The 15,079-nt window shown below is 37.5% G+C and overlaps 1 protein-coding gene across 1 annotated transcript in view; it reads left to right on the top strand.

Moving 5' to 3' along the window:
- Window positions 1–12,607: 12,607 nt before the first annotated feature.
- The window catches only part of TTLL7 (tubulin tyrosine ligase like 7), a 106,497-nt gene continuing 104,025 nt past the window's right edge, over window positions 12,608–15,079 (top strand). Inside the window, exons 1-2 of the mRNA XM_068966093.1 lie at window positions 12,608–12,632; window positions 12,865–12,996. Of these exons, the coding sequence (XP_068822194.1) occupies window positions 12,608–12,632; window positions 12,865–12,996 (157 nt within the window). The remainder of the gene's footprint in view (window positions 12,633–12,864; window positions 12,997–15,079) is intronic.

Genomic DNA, 15,079 nt, shown 5'->3' on the forward strand with positions numbered 1-15,079 from the left:
CTCAGGTGACTTAGTAAGGAAGAACGAGTGAAAGGCTATTATGTAGCTAATAGTCTTTCTTCATGTGTTAACTTACTAACTGATATGGATGACATCAGAGGCTTAACAACCCAATGCATTTTATACACTTAAGACTTAAAACACATTTTAGAAGTATATAGGCAGATGAATAATAGAACTAATATATACCCTAAAATTGGTTACAGAGTGTGCACTGAATGAGTATCAAACACGGAAGTCCAGGAAAGAGATAAAGATGATTTTGACTTACTTGACTGTAATGATGCCTTTGCCCAAGATAAGAAACATAAGAGACATGCCACGTTTTCAGCAGGAGCTAAACAGTGAAGTTTTGGACTAGAAGGCTGGCATCAGCTAACTTTTGGGTGATGTCATTTGTTCACCAGCTGTGCATTTTGATATCTATTGTGCATTTTCTGGCAGGGAAGAGAGAACCGGATATTTTAGAAATTCTCCACTTCCCCCAGTCCCTTTCTTTCATCATGTGGTATAGGTTACTGAAATGGAAAGACGGGTCCAAAGAACCTCCAGTTACAACTTTATAGCTTAGAACAAGAGAGAGGTCTTTGTGGAGTCAGCATGAAAGTGAAAGTTGTTCAGCTGTGTCCCACTTTTTGTGACCCCATGGATTATACAGTCCATGGAATTCTCCAGGCCAGAATCCTGGAGTGGATAGCCTTTCCCTTCTCCAGGGGATCTTCCCAACCCAGGGATCGAACCCAGGTCTCCCACATTACAGGCAGATTCTTTACCACCAGGGAAGCCCAAGATTACTGGAGTGGGTAACCTATCCGTTCTCCAGTGGATCTTCCTGACCCAGGAATCCAACTGGGGTCTGCGTTCAGGCAGATTCTTTACAAGGTGAGCTGCCAGGGAAGCCCAGCATGGGTTGAGTATTTTGAGGATGTGAGGTTCAACTGTCTTAGATACAGTACAGCTCTTTGCAGCTTGGGGAAATGAAAGGGGCAAATGGATTTACAAAAGTGAATGATATATCCACAAGTTAATTGATAGCATAATGTGTTATTCCTAGGGAGCAAGTGAGACTTTCTTTTAGGTTACTGGAGAATTATATAGAACTGCAACATTATATTCTAGGAGAAATGTACCCAAAGCAGCTTTTAACTGTCCTTAAGCATTTAATGGCTATATTATGTAATCAGCCTGTCATCTGTCACTTTAATAACTGACTTATAGCTGATACTGGCTTTGAACTTTATTTAGTTCAACATTTTTGAGTGAGCTTTTTGCCTGTTTCATTATCATAAGTACTGGAAATACAGCTATTAATAAGAGAAACAGTGCTTTCAAGGTGTGCTGTGTTATCATTACCTATTTATCAATCCCAATTTTTTCATGTCATACTACACTAAATTCCAAACACAAGGGATTCCACAGAGCTTAGTGGAATTTTGTATGGGTGCTGTAATTTAATTATAAACACTGAGCAGATACTAAGCAGGCTAAGGCAATTTGAAATATAAATAAGCGGTACATTAGTGGGAGTTACCCCTGTTTCTCAAGGTCAATATTAATTGTTGCTAGAATGAATAAATACTTTTCTGTTTATTGTTATATAATGTCACATTATGTAAGACTCCCTATTGGGTCTTTACAAGTGGTTGATTAAATGGTTTTTTTAAGGTCTAGAACACACTACAGAACTAGCTTTTGAAAATATACCCAGTCTGAAAAAGGGAGACAAAAGCTTCTATGTTCAGGGAGTATCTAGCTTCTCTAAAAATCCTTTTAATTTGTACACACAATGAGTGGTGGCAATGTATTATTGTTATGACAGTTGTTTGGGTGATGTCATTTGTTCACTAGTCAGACAGCTGGGCATTTTGAAAATCTATTATTGTTTTCTGGCAGAGAGCACAGAAATAGGAGCAGTTATGCTTCAGAAGGGACCTGTTTGTGTTTAACTAAAAGCATTTTATTTATAAAAGTGGATGTTTTCTGTATCTTTAGTCATCACAAATTCTTTTGTCTTATTTTCCATTTTTTTCCATCCATCCTTTTCTGCAAATGTAAAATTGTAACCATCTTATCCCTCAAAGTGGCTCTTCTTCCTGCCTTCTCTAGATGAATGGTGCCATCTTCTGCTCACTTCTCATAAGCCAGAGAACTGTAGGTCATCCGAGATAACTTTCTTCTTGATCACAAGGTTCTGCTGTTCTTCTGTAGTAACCCTATTCTTTCTCCCTGTGTCTGTTGCTCGGTCCATGATCAAGCTCTTACCGTCTCTCTCCTGGAGTTTTGTAACTCTTGAAACTGCCTGTTCACTCCTATCCCTTTCCCATCCGTTCTCCACAATAGCTGCTGGTGTAACCTACCAAAAAGAAATTTGGATTATGTTAGTTCTCTTTAGGGGGCTTTATTGATGGCTCAGCAGTAAAGAATCTCCTGGAAATGCAGGAGATGCAGAAGACACAGTTTCCATCCCTGAGTTGGGAAGATCCCCTGCTGGAGGAAATGGCAGCCCACTCCAGTATTCTTGCCTGAAAAGACCCATGGACAGGGGAGCCTGGCAGACTGTCACCCAGAGGATCTCAAAGAGTTGCACATGACTGAGCACACAACACAACACACTCCTCTTTAAATCCTTCAGTGCCTCCCGTCACATTGCTCATGAATCAAAGTTGGACCTAAATTTTCAACAGTCTAATTTAGAATGTAATACTTCTAAGGACACACACAATGGTTCAAACAAAAGTATGTTCACTATTTCATTTCTGCCTATTCTTTCAGAAGGCTATAATGATAAAAGTATATTCATTTTTTATATTAAGAGTTACATCTTTGGCATATAGGAGCATAGTTGCTCACTTTCTGTAAAACAGGACTGGTTATTGGATGTTCTCTGTTTCTCTCAAGAGGTATCAGACTTGGAATTTATCATTTCCTTTAGGGGCTTTACACTCTTTGTTTATATGCATTAATTCCTAAGAGATCTTTATTATATCTCAATGTATACCATATATTATTAATTTAATAATTTTAAACTTCATATAAATAATGTACTACTATATGTATTCCTCATCACTCTTTGATCTTCATTGTTTGTGAGATTCATCAATTCATCATGTAGGTCTAGTTCATTTATTTTCACGTGTGTATAGTACTTTCACTGTATGAGTATGCAGCAGTGTAGGCATTCTCCTGTTGATTTTCATTTCATCCACTTCCCCACCATTTTTCTGCTCTCCATGACCTTTTCAGATCAAGCTCCTATGCTACTGGTCCAATACTTGAGAGTAGGGGTCATAAAATTGATCTTTGTGATTGCTGTTCTCAAATGTTTAATTGTTTTTGGTAGATTGCTTGTCTTTAAAATGAATGTTTCTATTGGTCAACATTGGTAACTGGTTTGGGCATGAACAGGGGTATAAACTCTAAATTAGCAGAATCTCACCTCAGGTAGCAGGGCTGTGTGCAGTAGCAAATGAGATCCTTTGAAGCAAATGTCTTCCCTTCTAGCTGCTCAGGGCCCTGGGTGGCATGTGGTTTCTCTACTTGTTGCTTGGCCAGGAGATTTTCATTTTTTGGCTGCAGCGTGGCATGTGGGATCCCCGACCAAGTATCAAACCCATGCTCTCTGCATTGGGAGTGCAGAGTCTTAACCCCTGGACTGCCAAGGACATCCTGACAAGGTGATTTCTAAGTCATCCATATGGTTTGGCTTCAGAAGACCAGTAAGGAGGGAATAGGCTCCAGTAGTGGTGTCCCTTACTTTCTTAGAGTTTGTGCATGCCATTGGCCCTTTGCCCTCTAATCCATTGATTCTCAGACTTTAGCCTACATCAGAATTGTCTGGAGGGCTTTTCAATTGCTGGGCCTCACCCCAAGATTTCTGATTCAGAAGATCTCAGGCTGAATATGAGAATATGCATTTCTACTAATTTCACAGCAGATGCTGATGCTGCTGTTTCTTGGCCATACTTTGAGAATCAATAACTGCTCTACATTAACATTTCCTAGTCTTTTAAATTTTATTACTTTTTTTGACTCCTGGACTCCTTTAATATTAGTTTATAACTTACATAACTATTATAAAATCATTTTAGAATTTCATAATTTTTACATTTTATAAAGAAAGGCTTTAAGTTAAAAAATAAATTCTGTCAGCATAGTGTTAAGCATTGTGGTTGTCTAGAGCCTTGCTGCAAAAGTGTAGTCTCTGGACCAACACTCCTGGGAACTTGTTAGAAATACAGACTCTCATACTGTATTAGGCCCCAGGCCTAATGAGTCAGAATCTGAACTTTAACAACATACCCAGGTGATTAGTATGTACATTAAAATTTAACTTGGTGATTTAGGGCTCACATTAAATCTAGTCCTAACAATATTAAAAAAAAATAAACATTTCAAGTTTTAACATTTAAGAAGTGGCACATGTTTCATTTACTTTTATTTTTCAAAGTTTTATCATAAGAAAAAGCATCATTTCTTTGAAAATAAAAATATGTCAAATTTGATTTGGGGCCCAAGTGCTGAAATTTAATGTTTTAAAGCACAAGAATGGACAAAGTTGTATTCATGACCTGATGTTTGGAAATATTACTTCTTGTACCGACAAAAAACAACAGCCTTATTTTGATGATCTTGATGAAATAATAGATTTCTCACTGCTACTTGCAATAATGGCCCTGCAAATAAGACCTTATGAGTATGACGAGTGTTTTCCTCCCAAAGTGAAAGCTTAATTGGATATAATTGTTGTTATATTTATTATTTTTCATTTTTCTTGAAGTAGTCATTGAAACATCTTTCATCAGTATAGGATGATGAAAGTTTAAGAATAACAGTTTAGGAATCTAGAGAGAATTATTTTCAGGCAGATTAGCAGAATTATCATTTTATAACATTCTTGTTTATGTTTTAGTATCATTGTTCAATATACCTCTTTTCTTTAAACAGCCATCTATGGGGATAATAGTACCAGAATACCATTTAGGGTTGGTAGATCAGAGTTTTTTTAATGTTGAAGCCTAGATGTGTGCCTGGCACATAGTATGTTTTACAAAAGAGACTGCGTCAACACCATCTTCCTCATCTTCCTCCTTATCTTATTCCTCTTTATCACCATTGTTATTTCAGTCCATAGCATTCAGGATAGAGAAGTTTAATTACCCACTGGGTAAAGCCAAGGACTAGACTGGACCCAATACAGAATCTTCAGCTATTTATTTTTCTAGGCAGGGGAGAATACTATAAAGCTATGGAGAACTATAAAATAGTACTAGGTTCAAATAGAGAGTAATCAAAGTTTGAGTCTGTGGTGGTTCTTAGTATTATTTACTAGCTTTTTTTTTTCCTACTAGTCATTTGATATGATTGCACTTCCTAACTCTTGTTCACGGCGGTCATGTGACTGCTTCAGGCTGTTGAATTGTGAGCAGAAATTTACATGTCTTCATCATGTTGCCTGGATAAGACCCTCCAAAACTCTCCCTCTGGCACATTGTTATTGTTAGGATGATGGCTGCTCTGACAGCTTGGGCTTCTGTGTGATTATGATACATAGCGCACCCTGCCCGTTTTTGGTTTATATGTAGCATCATCAAGGAATAGACCTTAGTTGTTTTAAACTCCTGAGATTATTTCAGCATTACATAGCCTGAACTGGATAATACAGATTTTTTTGATGAGTTTTGAGAACTAAAATTATGGAAGTGGGGTTGGGAGTGAGCCATATTCACAAAACTGTGATACTAGGAGCTGAGAACCAGAGAGAGTCCTGAGGAGTGTGTCACAATCTAATGTTAGTACAAGCTGGGGACACACAGTGGAGGGAGTGACTGAGATCTCACTCTCAAATGTATGTAAAACCAGTTACATACTTTGTGACACATATTTGTTCCACCCCTGGTTAGTGTGAAAATAGTAATATAAAAATTAATGTAGAGAATAAAGACCTAGGAAAACTAGGGTTTAGGAAGAAGAGTCACTTTGAAGGGCTTAAAGATTGTTCAGTATCCAGAAAGTAGTCAGTTTCCTCATTTCCTCCTTATTATATGTGTTCACATCTGTCCATGCTTACATGCCCATATCTGCACTTATACATAATATTTTTATCAACTTCATTTGTGATAACAAGTCATTGGCCTCCTTGGTAAATCATCCCCAGTAAGGCCTGTCTGGATATAACATTTAAAATTACAAAACTTCATCCTCCCTGCTGCCCTGCCCCCACCACACTCTTGAAATCCTAACTACCAGCTCTGTTTTTTTTTTTTTTCTCCATAGAGCTTAGCATTTTCTCAGGTTTACTTATTTAATGTTTGCTGTTATTATTTGTCTCTCCCCAACTAGAATGCAAACACCACAAAGAAAGAAAACTGATAAATCCATTTTATTTCCGAGAACAGTACCTTATCCATAACAATATTGGTTGAATTGCAGTACATTCATGAAGGGAAATAGCAAGGTGATCTGGGTACCACCAGCTGCCTAGGGTATCCAAAAAGAGAGACTAAATCTGCTAGAACTTTGTGATTTCAACCACATTTTAAATCGCAGTTTGATTTTCTGGCTCTCATTCCCTAGCTTTTAAAATAGTTCCAGTTAAACAGAGTTAAGCTTCTTTGAGAAGTCCTTAATATGTTTAAAGACTGAGCTTTGAAAGTAGCACAAAAAGTGGGAAAGAACATGGACTTTAGAGACAAACCACTTCATTGTCACCTAGTAAGATGTGACTTTGGGCAAGTTACTTGCCATGGAATGTAAACTTTACCAAATGTAATATTAGAATCAAAAGTTCTTTGTATGTGCTAAATATTACACATAAAGGTATGTGAAAGTGGTTAGTGTACAGTAGGTACCGGTTTGTTTGAGTCTCTTCCCCTTCCCTTCATTACCAGAAAAACAACATTTCTTCCTTTTTCTTGGGCCACACTCTGTGGCTTGTGGGATCTTAGTTTCTGGAGCAGGGATTCAACCTCGGCACCAGTAGTAAAAGCTCCGAGTCCTAACCACTTGACCCCAGGAAATGCCCTTTTTTCACATTTTCACTTGACATTATTTTGTATTTTCAATTTAGCTCTAATTTTGATTCCAACTGACCTTTTTTGTTAGATTATTTTAGTAATTTATGGTAAGCTAAAATTTCACAAATATGTACAAAAAGCCCAATATATAGCATCTCCAGGGCATGGACTGGGGAGATTGTTGGGAATGGTCAGAGTTTCCCTATTTTTTACATGTCTTCATCATGTTGTCATACAAAATAGCATCCTCAACTGGTTGACATTTTAGACTTTAGGGCCCCAATAGAATCAGTTCTTTCCTTCTCTATATTAAGAAATTAAGTCATCTGTCTGGTAAATGGCAGGGTAAAGGTAAAAATTCTGACTTCTTGCTCAGAGCTCTTTCTACCATATTCTTTCATCTAACTGAAATATAAAATTTGAATTTTTTATTCTCAGCATGATAATGTTGACACAAACTTTTATCACATGTATTTAACTTTTTGAGTAGGTGATACATGCTTTGGGTACATGGAAGACTTCTTAGCTCTGCCCCCAGCTATTAATACAAAAGGCCACCACTCTGTGCACATATCCATCATTTTACGGAAATGTGAACTTTTATGTACTTTGCTTTTTTCGCTTAAAAATATGAAAATTATATATATATTGCTTCTTAGAGCTCCATAACCACCTCATCTTATTCTTAGGTGTCATTAGTTAATTGATTATTTTCTTTAAATTCATGAACAAGCTCTTATTGAGCACTCTGTTAGGCACTATTTCAGGGCCTGGGAGTGGAGGAATGAACAGGATAGAAGAGAACCACTGTTTTCACAGAGCTTAATTTCTTGGTTTGTGATTGGTGCTATGATATGGATGCGAATGGTCTCTGATAGACCAGAAGAGGGAGAAATGAATTTCTTCAGCCATGATCAGGAGAAACTTTACGGAAAAAGCGGCAGTTAAAATGGATTTTAAGTGACGGGTAGAAATTTGGGAAGGATTGTGAAGAAAGGGTACTGTCACAATGTATCAGCATCTTTGTTGTTCCAGTGTTATGTAGCTGTTGTTTTGCATGGTAGCTCTAGGTGTTCTGCATTTAAAGTTACTATTTCCTTGAAATTTTGGCAAATTGATTTATCTTGGAAATGGCTTCTTTACTTGCAAAATAAAATTGCGTTAGAAATCAATTTCTGCTGATCTCCTTAATTCTTTTTTCTCCTAATTTGTTTATTTGAACTAGATATGAGGATTTTTATAGATGACTTTTACCTGTTTGACCTTTTTCATACAGTTATAAATGTTTTCATCTTTATTTTACATTTTTCTTAAAATTGTATATGTTTACCTTGTAATTGGGGCTTGCCTCATGGCTCAGACAGTTAAGAATCTACCTGCAAGGCAGGAGACCCAGGTTTGATCCTTGGTTAGGAAGATCCACTGGAGAAGGGAATGGCTACCCACTCGAGTATTCTTGCACGGAGAATTCTGTGGACAGGGGAGCCTGGCCAGCTATAGTCTGTGGGGTCACAGAGTCAGACAAGGCTGAGTGACTAACTGAGCGACTAACGCTTTCACTTTCATGTTGTAGTTAATTACTATTTGCTTTAGTGCAGTTGTGTGCTTACAGCAGAGGTTGTCAGCCTTAGCTACACACTAGACTCATTTACAGAGTTTTATAAATTGCCAACATCCATTGTATCATAGAAAAAGCAAGAGAATTCCAGAAAAACATCTACTTCTGCTTCATTGACTATGCTAAAGCCTTTGACTGTGTGTATCACAACAAACTGTGGAAAATTCTTAAAGAGATAAGAATACCAGACCACCTGCCTGCCTGAGAAACCTGTATGCAGGTCAAGAAGCAACAGCTTGAACGAGACATGCTACAATGGACTGGTTCCAAATTGGGATAGGAGTGCATCAAGGCTGTATATTGTCACCCTGTTAATTTAACTTTATGTGAAGACTACATCATGTGAAATGTCAGGCTGGATGAAGCACAAGCTGAAATCAAGACTGCCAGGAGAAATAACAGTAACCTCCCATACGCAGATGGCAGCACCATTATGGCAGAGTGAAGAGGAACTAAAGAACCTCTTGATGAAAGTGAAGGAGGAGCGTGAAAAAGCTGGCTTAAAACTCAATATTCAGAAAACTAAGATCATGGCATCTGGTCCCATCACTTCATGGCAAATAGATGGGGAAACAATGGAAACAGACTTTATTTCCTTGGGCTCCAAAATCACTGCAGATGGTGAATGCAGCCATGAAATTAAAAGACATTTGTTTCTTAGAAGAAAAGCTATGACAAACCTAGATGGCATGTTAAAAAGCAGAGACATTACTTTTGCCAACAAAGGTCCGTGTAATCAAAGCTATGGTTTTCCCAGTAGTCATGTACAGGTGTGAGAGTTGGACCATAAAGAAGATTGAGCACTGAAGAATTGATGCTTTCGAACTGTGGTGCTGGAGAATACTCTTGAGAGTCCCCTGGACTGCAAGGAGATCAAACCAGTCAGTTCTAAAGGAAATCAACCCTTAATATTCATTGGAAGTTCTGATGCTGAAGCTGAAACTCCAATACTTTGGCCACCTGATGTGAAGAACTGACTCATTGGAAAAGACCCTGATGCTGGGAAAGACTGAAGGGAGGAGGAGAAGGGGATGACAGAGGATGAGATAGTTGGATGGTATTACTGACTCAATGGACCAGAGTTTGAGCAAGTTCCAGGAGCTGGTGATGGACAGGGAAGCCTGACATGCTGCAGTCCTTGGGGTCTGGGACTGAATAACGAGTGCTGCTGCTTAAGCCTTGCCTGGGTCTAGAGTGTGGCCGGGATACCAGGATTTTCAAAAGGCCCCAGGTGATTTTACTTTGTAGCCAAACTTCAGAAACTGCTGGGTTATTTCAGAGGTAACTGGAACATGCTTCTCTTTTTGGAAAGTAAGTAGCCATGGCATTGTCTGAGTGACGTGATCAATCTGTCATCTCAAATCTCTTGTTTAGAATAAGGTGAAATGGTTAGAATTGAATGACAGAATGAAGTCCTGGAATTCGTTAGAGCATTTTTCTTGTTATTCACCAAACCATAAGTGGAATTAAGCGTATCTATGGAGAGAATAATTTGAAGGCCTTTAATTCTTGTGTGGTTGGGGGAAGGAATAATAGTTCTTGTTTTGTGTGCTGTGTTTAGTCGCTCAGTCTTGTCCAACTCTTGGAGACCCCGTGGACTGTAGCCCAGCAGGCTCCTCTGTCTATGGGGATTCTCCAGGCAAGAATACTGGAGTGGGTTGCCATGCTCTCCTCCAGCGGATCTTCCCAATTCAGGGATCGAACTCTGGTCTCCTGCATTGCAGGTGGATTCTTTACCGTCTGAGCCACCAGGGAAGCCCAAGAATACTGGAGTTGTTTGCCGGGCCCTCCTCCAGGGAATCTTCCCAACACAGGGATCGAACCTACATCTCTTGTTTCCTGCATTGGCAGATGGTTTTTTTTTTTTTTTTTTTTTTTTTTTTTACCATTAGTGCCACCTGGGAAGCTCAGTTCTTGTTTTGAGCCCTATACAAATTGAAGTTGTGAGCCTCATTAAGTCAGAAATGAATAAGTCTGCTTTTATGGTGTATAACAATTATTGATTTATTGTTAGTAGAGTTAAGCAAATGTTGTTCTTGAATTCTTGTTGACTTTGTCACCTACTTTCAATGTAATAAACACTCTGTTGCTATAATAGGATCTTTGTTTACTCCAATAACAAGGTGCTGGATAAGGACCTGTAAACTCAAATAGTTACCTGGGTATTAGAAGTTCCAGAAAGAAATCAACTGAACTTTAGACTACTCCTTTCTTTTATTCTGAAAAATGATCCAGTTTATTTCCAGCTTGGAATAGGGATCTATTATCAGGTTAGGGATGTTTACTGTGATTTCACTGTTTGCAGTATCATGGATTCCCAGAATACTCCTGTATCTTGCAGTATGGACTGCAGTAGGGTCACAAGCTTCGTGTACACCTAGATAGTATATTAGCATGCTGCCTGAAAATACTGGGGCTCAATGAACAGAATAATCAGACAGAATTAGGGTCAAAACCTAGGTTTTCTTTTTATAAGATGTTTTACCTTGATTTAGTTAACTTGTTTAGCCTTAATTTCCATATCTGGAATACTGGGGGAGATGAGACCCAAGTTCCAAGTTTGTTAATGAGGTAAAATAGTTTAGATTCTTAACATAGTACCTGCCCACAGTTGGTCTGTAATAGATAATATTTCCCTAGTTTTGATTTTGAATTATTCTAGAGAATTATTGTAGTGAAAATGATTCCTGAAAACAAACTAACTTCTAAATTTTCTTTAATAATTAGTCTTATTTTTAATGACTGTTGGGAGTGAATTATGAGTCACATTTTATGTAGCTTAATTTTCAAATACTTCTGAATTTCTCATAAAATTGATAATCTCTTGATAAAGGTGTTGATATCATACCTTTGTTTTTTATGATAGGTATTATAACTTTTCATTATATTTGGAGACATTTTACATTCAAGAGTCTTGATGTATGATGGGAGAAATTAGAAAGCTGATAATATAGTATAGTATAGTTAGGGTGCAACCCCTAGGTTCATACATACTTACATAATGAAAATAAAAGTGAAATGTAATACAGGCCATATTGAGGCATGGCCAAATCTAATTAGTTCATTCGTTGCAAAATGTTTTATTGTGTTCCTCTGTGTGCCCAAATAAGATCATTTTGGTAATGACTCCTCCCATCTTCTACTTTTCAAAATTGTTCTCATATTTAAAGGCATAACTCAAATGTGATCTGTTTTATGTAGTCACCCCCTCCCCTGACACACACCTTAAAAGGGAATTTCTTTTTTCTCCATTCTGTCAGCATGTGACCTCTACCCTGGCACTGGCACTTATTTCACCATTTCATATTAAAAGTGTAGCTGCAGCTAGGTTTCCAGGCATTAAGTTGTAGGTTGTATGGGGTCCTGATATCAGAGAGACACTATTTTAATCTCTACTTTGTCACTTACTTTCTTGTAAAGATTTGTCCTTTCTGAGCTCAACGTATTTACCTGTTAGAGATAAAAGCTTCTACCTTATAGTTTTGTTGAAAGATTAAGTGGTATAAGTGGCCTGAAATAGAAAGTGTTCAGTAAATGGTCATGAATAGTGTTATTGTTTTTCTTGTTTGTGTAAATCATGTTGGTTACTGCATGTAAGTATGTTTCTTTTAGACTGTTCTGAAAACAGAGGACTGTTGCTTGGCATTTTGCATAAGGTTTAATAAATTAACTGTATTTGTTTATTGATTACATTAACTTTCATCTTTACTTGACTTTTAAAAAGAAGAGTATTGACATATATTGAAGAAAAAATATCATAAGAGTTGATTTGTACATACCTGTGTTTTAAAATTCCTGCAGGTACCTTCTTATCTCATAATTTCAGTATCCTGAAATCTGAGGATCCCACCAAGATAATATGATAGGAACTTGCAGTGATTTGGAGCCGTATCCTACTTAGACTAATGTGGGTCTTCCAGGTTTCCTAAGAGCTTGTACAGCAACACACTCTGCTCGTTGATTGGCACAGACAAGAATGCCATCTCTGCCTCAGGAAAGAGGTAAACAGCTTGATTTAATCTTGTGGACCTACTATATAGATCTACATTTTATAGATAATCACTGGCAATCTTTCCAAGAATTAAAAATCAACTGGGGACCCTTAAAGAATAAGAATTTATACTTTCACCTTGTTGTGGTGGGCGGGGGGGAGAGGGCAAGGGCATTTGTGTTCTTTGGTGTGGAGTTCTTATTATTTCAATTATATTTGGTTGGTTTACATTTCTTTTAAAGTTATTCAGGGACCCACTCCCCTGGATCTGAATACAGAATTGCCTTATCAAAGCACAATGAAAAGGAAAGTCAGAAAGAAGAAAAAGAAGGGAACCATTACAGCAAATGTTGCTGGGACAAAGTTTGAAATTGGTAGGTCTCTTCAGAATAGTGAGATTGTCATAATTGTTGGGAAAGCTATTGGATGTTAAAAACAATGTAAAGATTTAGAGATTTTTCTTCTATGAATGGATTTTTGTATGCCTTCTATAGAATTTTCTTTTTTGTGAGATATTTAACATGTCAATAACCAAATACAACATCAATGAAGCTTAAAAGCTCTACCTGTTGATGAGATTGAATTAAATATATATGATTTTAATGCTTAGTTTTCAAGTCAAGTATAAAGTAATATGAAGAGTAAAACACAGTGGTTCTTGCTTTAATCTTGAAATACAGACATGATTAGTTTGGACAATTATATGAGTCTAATGAATTCTTCACTTGGGACTAAAATTATTTTTAACTTTAACATTCATTATTTTGTAAATAATTTCAAAAACAGATTAAAAATATTATATGTACACTGAAAACTGCAGAATTTGAGATTCATGTTAAACAATGAGAAACTGACTTAAAAATAGTGTAAGAACATATTTCTCTCTATGCTTTAAAAATAATTTGGACGATACTATTTATTTTTATTTATATAGTTTATTTTTTACATGTAAGCAGTATTTGCACTGCAGAGAATAGGTAAGAATTAATTGCTTTAAATTAAGATATTCTTGCCCAGCATTGCACTGAGAAACTCATCATTACTACAAGTACTCAAATAATCTTCCTTTTTAAAACAAATAATTTCACATTTAAAGAGTTGAGGAAAACCATATGAATCTCAAGGATATTGATTATTCTTACCCGTGTTAATCTTTGAGAGTCACATTTCCACTTGCAGTATTTCACCAAAGTTCATCAGCAATCAGTGGAATATTTCATAGGAATTGGGGTCCCCTAATACTCTATTTCTCACAGGAAAAACTTCAAATCAAGTTAATGTGGGAGAGTGAAATGTGAGTTATTTGCAGGGTGTTTTCTAGCTTGAAAAAGAAGAGTGATAGATGGGGTGGTGTTAACTTATCATCTTGTTTGCTTTTAAGATTGTGGTGGGATTTATAAGGAACTTGATCTAGAGGAGAGTGTTTTTAGGTGTAGCTCCCTGTCACTCCCAAGGACTGAAGTTGCATTAGCCTTTTTCATACTGATTCCAGACCTCTGTGCTGAGCCTGCTCAGTTGTGTTTAGCAAAATCCCTGCTTGGTCAGACTTGGAGACTTGGACCAGAGACTTCTGGGAGAAAACAGAGCCAAGTATAGGGGAGGAAAAGAGACAATTGGCCATGTGTCCAGGAGATAATGCTACCTTGCTTTCCCTTATTTAACCCAGTGATGTGCAACAGATTACTTCTTGTAATTTAACTACTGCTCCTTTGACAGGTTGGATTATGTAATGAAAGATGATTAAGCCATAGTCAGGACAGTTGTGTTTTCTCCCTGATGTTGCCTGTTTCCCCATGTAGAATACTTTAACCAATACTACTTTTACTATTAGGAGAAGGCAATGGCACCCCACTCCAATACTCTTGCCTGGAAAATCCCATGGACGGAGGAGCCTGGTAGGCTGCAGTCCATGGGGTCGCAAAGAGTCAGACACGACTGAGCTACTTCACTTTCACTTTTCACTTTCATGCACTGGAGAAGGAAATGGCAACCCACTCCAGTGTTCTTGCCTGGAGAATCCCAGGGATGGGGGAGCCTGGTGGGCTGCCGTCTATGGGGTCGCACAGAGTCGGACACGACTGAAGCGACTTAGCAGCAGCAGCAGCAGTTTTACTATTAATGCTTTTATAACCCTGGACCAAATATTTTCACCTGAATTACCTCATTTAATCTTCCAAATAACCCTGTGAAAAAGGCTGTGTTACTCCCTTGTTGCCACTTTCTCTGACTTTACTTGCTCTAATAGTGAATTTGAAGTGGCTAATAGCCATGAGAAAATAAATAAGGAAAAATAAAAATAATAAAATTGGAAGAAGCTTGTGGTTGATCAGAATGTAATCTGCATTCCATGAAATCCTCTATAGTTAGAGATGTGTATGGATTTGACTCTGAGCTGCCTAGCAAGCAAAGCTAATAATTGCAAATAATCATCTATAGAATACACAGTGCCCAGAAGAT

The sequence above is a fragment of the Capricornis sumatraensis genome, chromosome 2 (assembly GCF_032405125.1).
Source record: "Capricornis sumatraensis isolate serow.1 chromosome 2, serow.2, whole genome shotgun sequence".
NCBI lineage: Eukaryota > Metazoa > Chordata > Mammalia > Artiodactyla > Bovidae > Capricornis > Capricornis sumatraensis.